General features: G+C 52.4%; 1 protein-coding gene across 1 annotated transcript in view; it reads left to right on the top strand.

Moving 5' to 3' along the window:
• Window positions 1-12,369: 12,369 nt before the first annotated feature.
• RSPO4 (R-spondin 4) overlaps window positions 12,370-18,324 on the top strand; it is a 31,351-nt gene continuing 25,396 nt past the window's right edge. The window contains exon 1 of the mRNA XM_015537009.2: window positions 12,370-12,574. Coding sequence (XP_015392495.2) covers window positions 12,496-12,574 — 79 coding nt within the window. The 5' untranslated portion in view covers window positions 12,370-12,495. The remainder of the gene's footprint in view (window positions 12,575-18,324) is intronic.

The following is an 18,324-nucleotide window of genomic DNA, read 5'->3' as shown; positions in this document are numbered from 1 at the left end:
CTTGAGGCTGTGGAAACATTCCAAGGATTAATGTAATCTGGAAGGCTTCCTGAAGGAGGTGGACTTGAGCTGAACCTTGAAAGGGAGGTATACCTCAGATGAACATTAAGCAAAAGGACAATCATTTCAGAGCAGAGGGAACAGTGTGAGCAAAGAATGGAAGGGCAGGCACATGGTGAAGGGGTCGGTGCGGGCCTTGAATGCCGAGTGAGGGGCTCGGCTGTCATCTGGGAGACCAGGGCCTCTCAAACGGAGCCAGATGGGCTTTAACGATGGGCTCTGGGGAGAGAAGCTGTGACTTTCATAAAATTCTGTGACCCAGAGACAATGAAGACACTGGAGTAAGCTGAAGATTTATGTTTTATTTTAAACAGAAGGGGACATCTTGGTTTGCGTTCCCCCAAAAGTAGACACTGAGATGAGGAATCAAGCAAGTGCTTAATTTGGGAGGTAATTCAGGGAAACACAGTACAACACAGGGAAAGATGGGGAAGTGAGGCCTGGAAGGAGAGGAGGCCAAAATGATGCGTAATCAAGCAGGCTGCTGATGGGGGCTATGGGATCCAGTCCCAACGGGATCTCAACTGGCCACCTCTGGGAGACAGTGAAAAGCACATGAGAGCAGGAAGCTGGCACTTATCCACCAACTCCCACGGGTCACTGGCTGAGGGGTGCTTGGCCCCTTTGATTCCCCAGCACCTCTAGCCTCGGTGGAGAGCTCAGGTGCCTGCGGGAGGCTCCTTGGGCATGGAAAGGTGAGTACTGAGGGAACAATGACAGCGAGTGACATAGGTGGGGTGTCACCTACAAAGTAACGGGTTAGAAAGAGTAATTGAGCGCCCAGGGCGGGGCGGGCACAGACTCTGACCTGAGACCCAAGGAAGTGGCTGCAGCAGACCCTGAGGCCCTAGTGTTAAGGCCGGGCTGGAGAAGGGGGACCGAGGGCCAGCCTGGCTCCACAGACCCAGGGAGGGGGTGGATGGGCCCCTCCCAGAGCGGGAAGCCAGGAGAGGAAGGGGCTGAGTCGGGCTGCAGACACCCGGGGCTTGAGAGGCCCACAGGACCTCCAGTGGGGCCATCAGAGCTGGTAAAGGACTTGCCAGACAGCGGAGATGGAGGGAGGAGAACAGAGCCCAAAGGGACGCAGAAATGCAGCAAGGAGTGCAACAAGGAGTGGGAACGGCGAGAGGAGTTTGCAAAGGAAGGGGGCGGGGGGGGGGGGGGGGGGGGGGGGAGAGCGCAAACGGATTTGGGAGGGCAGCATTCCGAACTGATGCCTGTCGAGGGTTTAGCACCGGACCCTCAAGCTCTTGGGGGTGGACTTATTGCCTCTCAGATGCCTTTATATGGATTTATGTAAATGCCTGGGATGATGTGGCAGAGAAGTTCTACAGAATCCAGCCACCCAAGTGAGCATGGCTTCCCACCCCTTGCTGGCGGTGGGGGTCACTCTTTTCCAGTTCTTTCCACCCCGCCCCCCACCCGCCGCTAGCATGTCCCCTAACTGGCCCTCATTACCAAACCCACAGCTAAACGCTGAGGCCAGCACAGGGCCCCGGGGCAGGAGGCCCAGCTGGTGCATACCAGGTCCCTGCTTTCAGGGGCACAGTCAGCAAGACCACAAATCACTGAGGCCAGTCCAGATCCTGGGAAATGGCATAAAGGGAATGAAGCGAGGGAAGGGGATGGATGAAGGCAGCGGTGGGGGGGGGGAGGGGGGTTGACGGAGGGGTCAGGGGAGGCCTCTCTGAGGAGGTGACCTTGGAGAAGACAAGGATGAGCTCACCGCGGGAGATCTGGGGAGCGCTCCAGGCCGAGGGAACAGCAAATGCAAAGGCCCTGAGGTAGTAATGAGTGGGGAGTTGTGTTTGAAGAACAGGGGGAACAGGAAGGTGACCGGTGTGGAGTGTGGAGAAGAGATAGAGATAAGGAGCGGGGCCAAATCCTATGGGCCTTGAAGGCCGTGATAAGGGGAAAACGGGGGCAGGGGGGTGGGCAGACATGGCAGGTTTCAAGCTGGGGAAGGAGACGGCCTGATGCTCTTTATGTCAAGATCCCTTTGGCTTCTTGGGGATGCGGGCAGACTGCAGGACAAAACCGGAGGACAATTTGGGAGGAGGCCTTTATATGCACGCAGGCACGAGATCCGGGGGCTTGGATGAACAGGCCGTCACGGGGGTGTTAGAGACGAGGGGCTGGCTTTGAGAGCTATTTTGCGGGTGAAACGGACTGGGTGTGGTGATCGCCTTAGCAGACCTAGAAATACGAAGTCAAGGGCAAATTGGTTACTTGGGAGCTGATCCCAGAAAGCAGCAGCAAGGAAGTGAAGGAAGACGGGGAAGAAAAAGAAGCAAATATAAGGGGTACTGAGAATCAGGTTGGACAACAGGGTTTCCATGCCACTGGGAACCTCGAGAGTCCCACCTGAGGGGCCCGAGCTGGGGGCTTATCCACCAACTCCCAACATCCCTGGTTGAGAGTTGTTCTGGGGAGCATTAAGTACCCTGAGGGCAGCTGGCCCCTGGGTCTGGGCCAGAAAGTGCCTGAAGGGTGAATGCCAAGCCGGTGTGGGCAGGGCACCCACTGAAGGCGCTAGAGAAGTGGGAAGGAGGAGACTTGGAAGCAAATACCTTGGCCAAGACCTCTCGGGAGCTGACCTGACAAATCGAGAGGGATTGGAGTGGACAATGGGGGCCATTGGAGTGGGCAATGGGGGCCACTGGAGTGGGCAATGGGGGCCATATGGTAATGGGGGCCTGGTCCTAGGATTAAGGGACTGAGGGAGACCAGAGAGTTAGTGCTTCTCACTTCCTCCTTGGTCCAGTTTTGGCTGAGCAGCTGGGAATAAGGTGGGTGAGGACTTGGTGGGCGGGGGGAGGTCATGGGTCCTGAGGGTCCTTGGGCTGGGAGGCAGAGGCCAGAGAAGACAGGCGAACTGGAGGCAGTCAGATCTGTGTCCCCTCGGAGTGCCTTCCTGGGACCTCCTTTACCCCATCTGTGAAATGGGGCTGTTGTTAGGATTAAGGGAGAGAGTGTGGAAGGACCCAGAACTCTAGACTTTCTAATGCCAGGGTCCCATCTTGTCTCTGCCCTGTCCAATGCCCCTCAGTGGCTGCTGATGGCTTTCAGAGAGGGTGGAAACTCCCCCACCTTTCCCTGAAAGAACAGGACTCCTCCCCATGTGTCCCGGCCCAGCTCTCTGGCATCTGCCTTTTCCTACCCACCGCCTCCCATCCCCACGGGAAGACACATCCCTCACCCCCTCTGCTCCAGCCACTCTGCCTCCCTTCACTGCCTTGGCCCCACATTCAGTTCATTCCTGCCTCTGGGCCTTTGCATCTGTTGTTCCCGCAGCCGCCTGGAATGCTTTACCCAGATCTCCATACAACCCACTCCTTCACCTCCTTCAGGTCTTTGTTCAGTGTCCCCTCTCAGAGCAGCCCGTCCCCGCCCACCTTGGTCCAACCCCAGCTTTCTTCACTGCACTCACCGTCACCGACATCACGTTCCACTCACTCCTTGTCTCTCCCCTGGACCGTAAGCTCCAGGGGGGTCGGATCTGGACCTGGCGTACCGTTGGTTGAGTCCAGGACATGGGGACCAGCGCTCAGTAAATATGTGTTGAACGAGTGAAAGTTTAACCGCCACGAGCAGTTCAACAGGACTCAGCTCAGACGTCAGCTCTTACAGGCATCTTTCCGGCCCCTCGCCTGAGCTGCACAACCCCTCCTACTTGCCTGGATTTGAGAATTTCTCCGAATTTGTTATGGTTTCTGCTTTTTCTCTGTCTCCCCACCAGGCCACGAGGGCCTTGTGCCTTTAATGCTCAACTCAATTCATCAATTATCGACTGCTAATGGTCAGAACCAAGATGGGGGACACGGGGCAGCGGGCCACCAAACTCTACCACCTTTCAGGGGACAAACAATTGCATATAAATAATAACAACATCTATTCCGCGCACCTGCTCAGTGTCAGATTTGTGCCGGAGGCTCTGCGATCGCCTGGTCTTTTGATCTCCGCCGTCCTCCTTGGGCAAGTGGTATTGCCTCCATTTCATAGGTGAGAAAAGAGAGGCTCGGGGTTAAGGACGCACAGCAAGGAAGAGGCTCCGGGTCTTGGCGACTTCCAAAGTGGGAACGTGTGGAGGCCTGAACCTTGGCTCTTCTCCCCCACCTTTCTGCACTCAGTTCCCTTTCGCCCCACCCCCATTGCTCCCTTTGTGTTGACCCAGAACCAAGGCTGGCCCCAGGCCCCACGCCCCTGCCCCGGGGCCCACCAGCGACCTGCCTGCCGGCCCTTCCTTATGAAAAACTTCTCTTTGTCCTTCCCTACTCTCCCCCAGCCAATTACTGTGCGATCAACTTGGTTGTGGGTGTATTTTGGAAATCTTTTCACTGTTTTAAAAGTTTTTTCCTTTGAAAGAGGGCTCCAACTCCAACCATGCAGGGGGAAGAAAAAACCCTACCCCAGAGGACCAGGGATGCAAATGTAGAAACCAGAATCGACTGTATTAAAGAATCAGAACTGAAAACCTCCCAAATAATAGAACTCCTCAGAATTCTGGCCTCAGGAGGACATGGGTCTTTGAGGCTGCCCCAGGGTGGGGTTGGGGGCTTTGCAAACATAGAAAATGGGTATCTTCCTCCTGTGATAGGATATAAACCCTGCTCTAAGGGTGCCGAGAGAGTTCTCTTCTCCATCATTTCCTGGGCAACGGACTGAAGTCTGGGTACGACGGGCAGTTGGGTTCACACAGCAGATCCAGGATGGGCTGCAAGTAGAATTCCAGGTTCGAAGCCCCACTGTGGGCTCCACGTGGGGCGAGAGCTAGCGCTCAGTATGACGCCAGGATCATGAGTCAGTATGGAGGCAGGAGTATGACTCAGTCTACAACAAGGATCAGAGCTCAGTCTATCACAAGGTCCAGGGTTCAATCTAAGATCGGGATCAGGGCTTAGTCTGAAGCTAGAGTCTAGGCCGAGTATGAAACAACACTCATGGCCTGACTGAAACCCAGGTGTGGTTAGTGTGGGGCTCAGTCCACGAACAAGACGGGGATCAGAACCCTACTCAGGTCCAGGATTATATCTGGTCTAGGATCAGGGTCAAGTTTCAGTGTGTGATGAAGGACCAGGACTCAGTCTACAATGAGAGTCAGGGTTCAATGTGCGACTGGGACCAGGATTCATCTCGGGTCTTGAAACCACCAAAAAAAGAAAGTCTACCACCTCCTGAGACCATGGGTGAGTCACTGCACCCTCTAGGCCTCAGTTTCCTCTTCTGTGAGCTGGGGATAATTATAACCCCCATCCTGAAAACTTCCATAGTTAAATGTCAGGCCAAGTGAAATAGAGGATATTAGCAAGCTTTGCAAGTGGTAGGGTGTTGGGCAGATATTTATATAAACACCGCAGGGGAAACCCCAAAGAAGGCTGATCGTGGAAAAGTCCAAATGTCACTAAGCCTCCCCCTCCACCTTCTACCCGAGTTTCTCTTCTGCCTGTAAAACTAATAATAGCTAACAGTTACACAGCAGGGCCTTGTGCTAGGCACTGTTCTAAGAACGTCACATATATTAATTTAATCTTCAAACAACCTTATGAGGTAGGTACTGTATTATCCCTATTTTCAGAGGGGGAAACTGAGGCAGAGATAGGTTAAGTACTTTGCTTTGTCACCCTTAATATGTAGAAAATCTCTGATTCGAACCTAGGCACTTTGGCTCCCAAGTCTATGCTGAGTGTAGGCACTGGGGGTGGGCGGGGGGGGGGGGGGGGGACCGGGGACGGGTCTGGAAGATTCCTCATGGAGCAGACAGGGGTGAGAGATGCAAGTCAGCACCAGGCTGAGGGATGACCCATGGCCTTTCCCCAGGAGGTTGTCTCTCAGCAGACCCCACTCCCACAAGAGGACATAACAGGCTGGGGTGGGGGGGAGGAGTTGGCGGGTGGCATTAAAGGCATTTCTTTAAACTTGTTTGTTTATGGAAAGAAATTTCAGGCCAGCTGCTGAAAACCTGTATTTTATGGGTAATTTTTCAATTTATTTCACACTGGTATTAAAAACAACAACCCAACCCACCACGGAGGCTGTGATTCCCCTGGGGTTGGCGAGGGAGGGGCGGCTGGCTTAAAGCAGCTCCTTTGTTTGCCTGAACAACCCAGGGACAAGGCTGCCTGCCTTCCCTTGGGAAAAACCAGACGGACGTGAAGAATGAAGACAGGGCATGATGCAGAGGGTGTGGTTTAACAGGAGAACAAGGTGAAGTTCAGCGGAGGAAGGTGGGGGGGGTGGTGTTCAATGCCTATCTTTTATAGATGTTGAGCTTGAGACCCAGATAATGAAAATTGTTAGTAAGAACTTATTCTGGAGGAGACATTGCTTTCACCGCCACTGCCTCATGGGTGGTCATGACAGTTAAGATACTGCCTTGGTTTGGGATTGCTGTGATGCAGACACTGAGACAAAGATCGGAGCTCAAGAAGTTTATTTGGGAATTGATCCTAGGAAGTGTGGGGCGGAGAATAAGCTGTGAAACAGGATGGGAGGACGGCCCATGAAAGGCAGGTCATCAAGACAGGTACCAATGGGGACCACTGGAGCTCACCCCTGCTGGGCAGTTCTGGGAAACAGCATAGAACACACCACAGGCTATCCCACCTGTTAAAAGAGGGCTTTGGAGTAATTGTCCCATCATCAGATATCTCCACTCTACCAATGAGTCTACCAGCAAGACTTTGATTTTTTCCAGTCATTGTACTGTTCAGTTTTATACTTTCTCTTTGGCTCTTTTTAAAATAACTTCTATTTCTTTGTTGAGATTTTCTATGTTTTCCTTCATTTCCAAAGAATTTATAATTTCTTGGCAAGGCGCTTCTTGGATGGTGGCTTTAAAGTCCTTGACTGATGAGCCCAATATCTGAATCATCCCGGTTTTGGTATTAGTTGATTGTCTTTTCTCATTCAAACTGTGGTTTTCTGGTTCTCAGCATGACAGGCAATTTTGTATATATCCTGGACCTTTGGGCTATTATATTAGGAAACTTCGGGTCCTATTTAAGTATTTTATTTTAGCAGGCAGTTTCACTTTTTAGGGGTAGCACGTAGATTCTCACCTACTTTTGGAGGCTGTAGTGACAATGACCATTTTGTTTCCAGAGCTCTTGCATTTCTATTCTGGTCTGCTTTGTTCTTCTGGTGCTATTGGGGCTAGTATTAGCCTGATACCAAAATCAGACAAAAGACAGCGCAAGAATTATATATAGGTCAACGTCTTTCATTGATGGATGCAAAAATCCTTAAGAAAATATTATCAAGTAGAATTCAGCAACATATAAGAAGAATTATGCACCATGGCCAAATGGGGTTTATTCCAGGGACAGAAGGTTAGTTCAATATTCAAAAATCAATGTACTACATCAACAAGCTAAAGAAGAAAAATCACATGATTGTATCAATAGATGCCCCCCCCCAAAAAAAAAGAAAAGAAAAAAGCATTTGACAAAATCCAACACCCATTCCTGATTGAAAACTCTCAGGAAAATAGCAATGGAGAGGAACTTCCTCAACTTGATAAAGAGTATCTACAAAAAACCTACAGCCAACATCACACCTAATGATGGAACACTGAATGAATGCTTTCGCATTAAGATTGGGAACAAGGCAAGCATGTCTGCTCCCATCACTCTTATTCACCATAGTGCTAGAAGTTCTAGCCAATGCAATAAAGCAGGAAAAAGAAATAAAAGGAACGTAAATCAGAAAGAAAGAAAGAATACTGTCTGTACTTACCGGAGACATGTTATCTTTGTTGGAAAACCCTAGAAATCTACAAAAATACTCCTAAAACTAACGATCAAGCTTGGAGGATACAAGATCAATACATAAAAATCAGTTGTATTTTTATGTACTAGGAATGAACACATGGGGTAACAAAATTGAAAACACATTACAATGTACAATTCTTTTTAAAAAGGAAAGAAAAATTCTTAGGTGTAAATCAAATAGAACATATGTAGGACTTGAAAATGGCAAAACACTGATTCCATAAAGAATCAAAGAATATCTGAATAAATGGAGACGTATACCATGTTCATGGATTGGAAGACTCAACAAGGTCAAGATGCTAATTCTCCCCAAATTGATATACATGTTTAATGCAATTCTGATCAAATTCCCAGCAAGATTTCTTGGTAGGTATAGACAAAATTATTATAAAATTCATATTGAAAGGCAAAGGAACTAGAATAGCTAAAACAATTTTGATAAAGAATAAGATGGATGAGATCAGTCTTCCCAACCTCAAAATTTCAGTAATCAGAACAGTAAGGTATTGGCAGACAGAACAACACATAGTCTGCAGAACAGATAAGTCAGAAATAGATTCACACAAATATGCCCAATTAATTTTTGACGAACAAGCAAAAGCAATTCAGTACAGGTAGGACAGACTTTTCAACAAATCACACTGGAGCATTTGAACATCCATAGGCAAAAAAATGAACCTTGACGTGAATCTTATTCTTTATGCAAAAATTAATTTAAAATGGATCATGAACTTAAATGTAAAATGATATAACTTCTAGAGAAAAATAGGAGAAAATCTTTGAGATTTGGGACTAGGCAGAACAAGAGGGCACAAGACTAGGCAAATGTCCTTAGACTTGGAAAGTCTAAGATGGAAAGAAGATGAAGGGACAAATCATAAGCTGGGAGAAAATACTAGCAAACCACATATCCACCAAAGGACTTCCTCATGGAATTAAAAAACCCTTAAAATGCAACAGTAAAACAAACAAAAAAAAAATCCCCATCAAAAATGTGCAAAAGATATGCACAGACATTTTGCCAAAGAGGATATACAGAAACTTGTACACAAACATCCATAGTAGCTTTGGACTTAATAACCAAAATCTAGAAGTTATCCAAATGTTTTTCAAAGAGTGAACGGCTAAAGAAACTATAGTACATTCATCCCACGGAGTATTACTGGGCAGTAAAAAGCAACTGTTAATCATGTAACAAGTTGGGCAAATCTCAAGAAATTATGCTGAATAAAGAAAGCCAATCTCAAAAGGACACAAACTACATGACTCCATTATATAATATCCATGTTACAATGTAATTATAGGAATGAGGAACAGATTGGTGGTGGTTAGGGGTTAAGGTGGAGGGGAGGAAGTAGTCCCGTGTGGCAGAAGGGCCAGACGTTCACCCAACTCTTATGGTTTTCCTCCTGAGCACACAGCTAGACTACATTTCCCAGCCACCCTTGCAAGCAGGTGTGGCTACATGACCGAATTCTGGCCAGTGGGAGGTGGCGGGACATACTCTGTACCTCTTCTAGGTGACCTTCCATGCCTTGTCCCTTCTACAGGGAACTTTAAGCTGCACACCGAAAGCACAGAGCAGAAGCTGGAATTAGCCTGAGCCCTGGCTGTCCAAGGAGGAGAAGGATTTGCTCATCTGGGACACCCGATTATGCCTGTAATGAGTTGCAGCCATTATACTCGTCGTCATTTATTTGTGACAGTGTCCTGTCATTCCTTAACCGATGCCCCTGCTGTTCCTTAACTGATATACACCTCCTGGAATGTCATCAGCACCACTGGCCTTGATGTCCTCCCTGGGTGCTTGTGTTGGGGGAGAGCGACCAGATGACAGGCCAGGATTCCCAGACAGCCCCCTACAGCCACAGAGACCCCAAGACCCTCTGAGCGTCTCAGAGCAGGGTAGAGACCTGAATTCTGGCTCACAGAATCCAAGAAATATGGGATTGTCAAAGGATTGTAAAACTCTCAGGGAACACAAAATCCTGTCCGTACCACTGAACAAATGGGGAAACTGAGCCCTTGAGAGCAGGAATGAATGAATCAGGGCACGAGTGAGCACTCGTTCGTCCATTCTTTTATCCACTGCACAAATACTTAGTAAGCACTTTATGCGTTAGGCACACAGGTAAAATAGAAGATTCCTGCCCTCATGGAACTTACAAACAAGCCAACGGCAAACATGAACAGGACTATGTACTCGGTACCGTGGAAGATAAGGCGAGATAAGGGGATAAAGGAAATGGGTGTTCTGCTTTATCTGGAGTGGTCGGAGAGGGCCTCTCTGAGGAGGTAGCCTTAAGCCGAGACAGGCCTGGAAGATATCTCAGGAAGGATTTTCCAGACTGAAGGAACAGCAAAAAGTCCTGCTGAGGACACATGGCAGAGTCTGAGAAACACGGGGAGGCTGAGTAGCTGGAGCAGAGGGGATGGGAGGAGAAGGGGGGGAGGCTACAGCCTGCAGAGCCGTGCGGCTGTCTTGTAGCTGGGGCCTCCGCACGACCAATGCGCACTGCTCTTCCCCAGCGCGGCTCACGTGGGGGCTGTCCTGCTCTGGACTTTGGAGACTTTAGGACCAGGGGTGGTTGGGTAGGGGCTGACTTTCCAACTTCCTGACGTTTGATCTTCTAGGGTCACCTCATTTCTCCAAATACCTAATTCCACGTATAAACCAGGAGACTCCTGCATTGGGAGAACTCATTCATTCATTCATTCATTCTTCACGAACATGCTGACTCCTGCTCTGTGTCTACTGCGTGCTAGCATTCCAGGGCTCTGGGTATGACCTCGTCTCTGGCCTCAAAGACTTGATGATTCAGAGAGAGAGACAGAGACATCAATAGTCACCACCTGGTGTGATCCAGGCTGTGATAAAGAGACGGTGGGAGCCTGGAGGAGGCACTGAAACTGGCCTGAGAGGCAGGGATGAGGGGCATATCCAGGGCGGGGTCCTGAATGAGTCAGTGAGGAAGGGGGATGGGAAGCTGGCCAACATTCCATGGAGAGGCCACCTATGAAAGGCTCAGAGGTGTGGGAGGCCTAGAGGTGTCGGTCAAATACTGCAAGGAGTTGAGATCTCTGGGATCAAAGACGTGAGGGGTGGGGGGATGGGGGACACTGAGATCAGAGAGATCAGAACAAGAGGGATTTGTAGGGTGAGGCAGAGGGGATCCATGCTGGAACGCCTGGACGCCCATCCCACCTCTGTCCTAGACTTGCCGGGCTGCCAGAGCTGAGCACCCCCAATCCCGAGGCCTCAGTGACCCCATCTGCGAAATAGAGCCATTTTGGTGGAACCACTCCAACATTCTGCCAAGATCCCAGGATGCCATCTGCCCGTGTCTGTGGAGCCCCACAGAAGCATGGCGAGGCCAGTGCTACCTCCCTCTGTGTATTTCCTTCCCCTTGACATGCCTTCAAACGTCCTCATTGCACTGGGGACTCACTAGGATGGAGAGAAGGGGCTGGAGGCGACAAGCCACACACATAGGAAAAAGGAAGGACAGCTGTTCAGCAAGAGGCTGTCCAAGGGTAAGTTCCTCTGTGTCCTGATCAGTGGCTAAGAGGGCAGGAGAGGGACCCAGACAGGGCACTGACCTGCCTCGTGTGGCCTTAAGCAAATCGGTCAGCCTCTCTGACTTCTTTCCTCCCCTGTAAAGTGGGGCTAATCAGAACAGAACCTCACTGAGTTGCTCTGAAGATTATATTACGTGTCAAGGGCTAAGCACAACCCCAAGCACACAGGCCCCGAAACTGATAGCTACCATTAATAGCACGGGGGTTGTTTTCAGTGGGCGGGGCCATGGGACGCAGGAGTGAGTGCGCTGTCTGTTGGGTAGGCGGAGGGGTCTGGCTCTGCAAGGGTTAAAACAGAACCCGCTGCTCCCAGTCCCGCAGATAAGGTTGGAGGAAACACAGTCCAGGTCCCCCAGACCCTTCACAAGTGAATTTATGAGGTGCTGGTCACTTCCAGGCAAAGATTAGGGGCTCCCCGCAGGCCGCGCAGGAAACATTCAGGGTCAGTGGCCAGAAGGGACGCAGGACTCTTGAAAGAGCAGAAAGGGCGCAGACCAGATGGCCGAGGGACGAGGCCACAGAGTTTGGGGGGGGGGGGGGGACGTGAGACAAAGACAGAAGAAGAGAGGAAGTGCAGGAGTGGCCCTGAAGGGCCAGGCGCAGGAGACACGAGCCACCGAGAAGGAGAAGAGAGAAAATCGGCGGCAGGCGGGGAGTGGGGGGATCGCGACGTGCCGAGAGCACAAGGATGGGGGTCACTTGGCGGCCGCGCGTCTGTACCTGTGTCTGCCCGGCCGGCGGCGGCGGCGGGGCTGGGGAGAGGGGCAGTGCAGGGGGCGGAACGACGCCAGACCGCGGGCTGCGGGACCCGCCGACCTCCGGACCCCCGCCGGGCGACCCCCGCCCCCCGCCGCGCGCGCCTCCCGAGCGGGTTAACGCGCCGCCCCGCGCGCCGGCTCCTCCCCGCCGGGGCAGTGTCCGCGCTCCGCCGACGCCCTCACTCGACCTGGCGGCCGGCCCCTGGGCGGACGGCGCGTCCCTGGCGGCGGCACCGAACCCGCGCCCCGTGGATGCGCCCGCGCGCCCGGAGCAGCCGTCGGGCCTCCCGGGGAGCCCCCCGCGCGCCCGCCCCGACCAGGCTGCCCAGATGCGGGCGCCACTCTGCCTGTTGCTGCTCGTCGCCCACGCCGCGAACATGATCCCCCCGAACCGAAGGAAGAAGCAAGGTACCAGGGGCAGCGGGCAGGGTGGCAGGTCGCCCACAGCGGGGCCGACAGGGAGATGGCCCTTGGGACAGCTGCATGGTGCCCGGCGCCCTGGGCCACTAACTCCTCCGCGTAGCCTTCAGGCCCGCTTTACAGATGGGGAGACTGAGGCTCCAGGTTACCTGTTGAGCCAGCTGGCCCAAGGAGGCTCTCCAAGGAAGGAAGGGGCTGGTAGGACTCTCTCACTGACCCGCTCCCCATAGTTGCAACATTGCTGTAAAGAAGGAGGGTGGCTCTGTGCAGAGATAGGAAGCCCAGGATACCGGGACTGCGGGACAGAATTTTTGGGCTTAGAAGCCATGTCTGGTATCCGTGCTGAGCCAGGAGAAGACATACAGCCCTGGGCCAGGAGTCCAGATGCCCCGGACTCAGCCCCAGCATTGACCCTGACTCTCGCATCCCCTCGGGGAAGGCGTGATTCTCAGTGGGCTCCCCCTCTGGTAAGGACATGAGCTTTGTGAATTCAAGATCTGAGACCTGAGTTCAAGTCCATTGGTTCTGGGATGACCTGGAAGAAGTCCCAGAGCCTCCCCCCCCCCCCCACCCCAGGTTTTTCCATCTTGACCTCCTAGGAACACTAGGAAGAGAACCCAAGGTTCAGACTCTAAGTGTACCTGGGGCACAGAGGGGACCCTTGCATCCTCACCGGGAGAGTCAGAACGTCCTCAGGAGGTGGGTTTGAGGCCGTCCCTGCAGAGTGGGGGTCGGCAGAGCCGGTGGGGCTGAGGAAGGCAAGCAGGCGAGCCTCCTCCTGAGCTGGTGCCGGTCGGAACCAACCTTGGAGTGCCCGCCATGGCGCCAAGGCTGTCCTTCATTAAGGGAATCCCCACTGCCTCCTCATGAGAACACCCATGCCATTTTATAAAGCCGAGGCCAAGGCTCAGACAGGTTAGGTAACCTTGCTAAGTTGTGCAGCAGGTGAGTGGAAGATCCAGTGTCTTTCTTCCCAGCTGTGGTGTTAGGTCTCAGGAAGGCTACATGGGAGTAAGAAAGAGAGTCTGCCCTCTAGGGGCTTCTCATCCACTTGAGGGAAAAGCCCTGCCTGGACCCGGTGACTGCTGGAGCGGAGCAGGAAGCAGACGGGCTACGGGAGAACTGGGAGTTGGGATTGGGGGGGAGCAGGGAGACTGGCCCAAAGGGCTCCAATCTCGGGTGTGACTGAATGGAGGGACCCAGGGGGAGGAGAAGTGGGTGGGCTTCAGGGTAAGCCGGGGGAAGTTTGGGACCTCGTGGTCCTGTGTGGATGGCCCCTGTATAGTGGTTGATCCCATGGGTTCTGGAGTCAGCCTGCCCGGGTCCAAATCCCAGCTTCCCCAGTGACCAGCTGAGTGACCTCGGGGAAGTCACTTTGCCTCTCTGAGCCTGGGTTTACCCACCTGAGGTTCTTTTAGAAAATCTCTAAGATTTTTCTCAGTGTTAAAGCAGACCAAAGACATGAAAAAGAAAAACTTTCTCCTCATTGACTCCTCTTGAAAATAGGCATAGTAATCTGAAGTATCTAACTCACCAGGCAGCTGTGGGTAAGACTGAGTGAATTGGTGAGTATGTGAAGGGAGTAGCCAAGTACACAGGCTCCTAGTGGGCATTTGCAACACATCTTCATTTCCTGCCCATGATGTCCCTGGCTATGGGAGGTGCTTTTTATCTGGATGGGGATTCAGAGAGGGAAACTGACTCGTCCAAGGTTGCACAGCAGGTAAGCGGCAAAGCAGGCTCGAATCCCGATCCATCTGACAGGGTGTCGCCTGAGCTGTGTTGGTCTTCCCTCTCAGAGCCTCAGTTTCCCCATCTGAAGAGGAGCTGGTTTAGGAGATCTTTGAGATGTTTCACAGTCCGAAAAAGACAGAGAGACAGACAGACAGACACAACACACACACACACACACATACACACACACACACAGAATAAAGAAAAAGAAAACTTCCAATCCCTTTCCCCGCCACCAGTCGCTTGGTGAGGACGTTGGGCATGGCAGCCCCTGACGCTGCCCCAGTTTGTCAAGGGGGCTCTCGGCGCCCCTCCCGGAAGCGGTTGATGTCTTGCGTAGGGGTCACAAACATGCCCCATCCAGCATCTCCAGAGAGAGGCTTGTGGCTCCACTTGTCAGTCGGGTGCCACGGATTTCAGTCCCACTCTGGACCCCTTTGTACTGTGTGACCTTGGGCGAGTGGACTCCCCCACTCCTGCCCACAGCCTCAGTTTCCCCACTGGCACTGGGGTGGGGGTTGGGGGGTAGGAAAACCTTTCCCGTAGCGTATTACGCAAGGGGGTCATAGGAATCCTGGCCAAATAGGTTTGGGAAACGCTTAGTTTAGCAGATTTCTTGACTGCAGGACTTACCAGAGCATTCATGGTCAAGCAGTGGGACGAGGCCTCAGGATCCCAAACTAATTATGCAGCAGAGGCCATTTTTCGTCAGATAGCTGCTTGGAAGATTCCACAGGACACCCCTACCCGCTTTGACATTTTCCTCTAATTTTAGCAGGAGAGTGCGTCCCGAAGGCACCTGGGTGTTGGTCGTGCTTCATTCATCGGTTCCTTCACTTGTTCATTCAACAAGTGCCACAAGCTCTGTGTTGGGAAACTTGGAGAGGCCAAGGTGTAGAGACCCTGGGCTGCCCTTGAGCAGCTGCCAGGGTGGAGGGATGTCCCTCCCCTGACTTCCCCAGCCTCCCCTCCGTGCCAGAGTCCTTAGCCTCTGCCTCCGGCCTGCTCTGCAAGGCCCAGCAGCAGCCCCCCTCGGGGCCTGACGCCCGCACACCCCTGCTTCCTCCAGCTCTGGCGTCACTGGTTTGTTTTTTGTTTTTTTTTTTTTTTTGATGAAACCCAATTTTTCTGTTTCTAAGACAAGCAAGAATGAAAGGCAAGGCTTGAGAAAGGTTCTTGGATCTCGAGTGTCTCTTACAAAACAACATGTTGATTAATTAAGCGTAAATGAATCAGAGCCAGATGGAAACATTTCTCTGGAAACATGCTGGGGTGTCCTGGCAATGGGACAGTCAGGGAGTGTGAGGGGCCTCTGGTCTGAACCCCCCAACCGCGATATGGAGCTTCATTTAGGCAATGAGGAGAAGACAGGCTGTGACTGACTTCCCTGATGTCCAAGGCTTGCTGGGGAGGGGGCCTGGTGGAGGTGAGAGTTTCCCCCACGTTTGCAGGGTGATTTTAAGATCCTTCTAGACCCGAGGCAGCCAGGGGCAGAGGGAATTCGGGGAATTCAGCTCTGGAATTCAGATAGCCCTGGGTTCAAATCCTGAGCCCTCTCCTACCCTACCATGCCTTCTCCAATCTCTGATTCCACATCTGTGAAATGGGAACAGTTATACCTACCTCTTTGGCAGTTGGAAAGATTCACCGCAGTCCCAGAGGGAAGGTGTCCGGAAGCATACAGCAGGCGCCTCATAAAGATTCTCCTCCTTCCCCCCTCCCATTCTACAGCAGGGTGGGATGTTCTCTGGACTTGGGGTAAGGGCATCTCACGTGGGTTGAACCTCACCTCTGCCCTTGTCCCTGCTGTGAGCCTTTTTCTTCATCTGTCAAAAGACTGTGACAGCGCTGACATCGGGGGTGGGGGGGTGATCGTACTCATTCTCTGTAAATTGCAGAGCCCTGCGTGGACAGCCAGGTAGACAGCACTGTCCCCTGTGCATAGCAGAGATGCTGAGACCCGGCAAGCAGGTGCCCGGGGCAGTGGCAGAGACGGGGAAGGACCCAGGTTTCTTGTCTCCAGGGCTGGGCCAGGGCTGGACCCAGAACAAGGTGCATCCCCCCCCTAAATGCTGGCATCCGGGTGATGCCAGGTAAAGATGCATGTCAGGGGCGACTCTGGAAGGGGAACGAGTTGCTAAAGGACGGGGAGAGGGCTGCTAACCGCACCTGGAGGGGTCGGGAAGGCGCTGCATATTGGCAGAGTCCTACTTAAGACAAGTCATTTTGGCCCCTTTGGGTCTGGGTGTCTTCATAAAAATATGGCTGGTTGGTTGAGGCCAGGAAATCAGGATGCTTGGCACATAGTAAGTACTCAATAAGTTTGGCTCCGCTCACATGCCCTCTCCCTCCGCAGCCAGTTCTGGAGCCCAAACTGGGCTCATAGGAGATGCTGCTTTCACCTCGCGGGCTCCCCCACCCTTGGGGGGGATCCACCTCCCTCTCCAGGGATGGAAACCGCCTAGCTACCACCCAGTCACCAAAGGAGAGCCCTGAGGCCACTTAGCAAGGGCTGGCCATGCGCCAGGAGCTCCACACACAGGGAACCCTCACCGTGGCACTGTCTGGTGTCCTACCCATTTCCCAGACAAAGGAACTGAGGCTCACAAAGGGGCAGTGACCTGCCCAGAACTCCCAACATGTGGGATGTGGACCCAGGGTTTGGGGGCTCCAAAGCTTGTGCCCAGAAGTACAAATGGGGTCTGTTGATGGCTTGCAAGGTGGAGGTCTCCGAGAGGAGCCTTGTCACGGGTGGGACTTAACCGTTTATCCATCCATTTTTCCATCTAGTGGGAAAACGGACGCTTGCTTTAATTCAAAGTTTTCAAACTGAGATTTACAAGCCAGCAGTGGATCAGGGAGATCCATTTATTAAGTACAGCCAGCATTTTTGAACGGTACAGCGAGGGACCAGAACAGAACAGTATAGAATGTAGAGGGCCGGAGAGTAAATATTTTAGGCTTTGCTGGCCACATTTGACCTGTCACCTACTGTCCTTTGTTGTTGTTGTTGTCGTTGTTGTTGTTGTAGTAAACCATTCTTAGCTCACAGGCCGTGCAAAAACAGGCTGAGGGCCAGCTTTGGCCCACAGGCTATAGTTCGCTAACCTTAGAAAATACCAGAATGTGTTGCGAGGGTTAAAATGAAATATTATTTGGGGAAGTGCGTTTCAGGCTACATGCACATGTGAACGTGTGTCTGAGTAGGTGAGTGCACTTGCTCATGTGCCCATAGATGTGGGTTACGTGCGAGAGTTTGTGTGTTTGTACTAGCGTGTGTATTCTGCGTGCTGTGCATGAACGGATATGCAACTGTAATGTTTACCATTGTCGAGGAAGTGTGGAGGCTGCTGGGTCAGCTGAGCCCAGTGTGGTCCCCATCAGTCTCTCCGAGATGGGTTCTAGGAGGATCCCTACGGCACAGATGGGGACACTAAGGCCCGGGGGCGGGGGGTCACATAGCAGGTGCACCCAGGGAGTCTGGCCGCGGAGCTACAAATGCGACACCAAGTCGCCTCAATGAGCAGCAACCGCCCCTGACACATTTTGCAGGTCATATGGCCCTGAATCTGGTGGCTGCGTCCTTCCCAAGTCCTGTGGCTTTTAGTCTCAGAAGGTGGAATGATCGGTCAGGGCCCTGAATTTCCTCCTGCGTCAGACACCCCTGAGCAGCCAGTGGGTGCCAGATACCACGTGGGCCTTTCTCGCTGACCCTGCCGGGTGGATGTGGTTGCACCCTCTGCCCTTACAGAAGAGGAAGCTGCTTCAGGGAGGGTTTGTCCAAGGTCACAGAGGATATGGATATGTGGCCTGGGTCTTTCAGACTCCAGACCCACCGGAGCAAATCCGGGCTACGACAGACTTCTCTGGAAAACCCATCCAATGCCAGTAACCATCCTCTTGTCCACACGGCACTTTACAGTTTGCAGAGAATTCCGCTTGCCTTCTCTCTCTGGAGTTCTGGAGAAGGGTGATAGAATGATGGCATGCTGGGGCCAAAAAGG

Source organism: Panthera tigris, chromosome A3 (assembly GCF_018350195.1).
Source record: "Panthera tigris isolate Pti1 chromosome A3, P.tigris_Pti1_mat1.1, whole genome shotgun sequence".
Taxonomy (NCBI): domain Eukaryota; kingdom Metazoa; phylum Chordata; class Mammalia; order Carnivora; family Felidae; genus Panthera; species Panthera tigris.
Note: the sequence above shows the minus strand (reverse complement) of the source record. Positions and strands in the feature narration are given on the sequence as shown.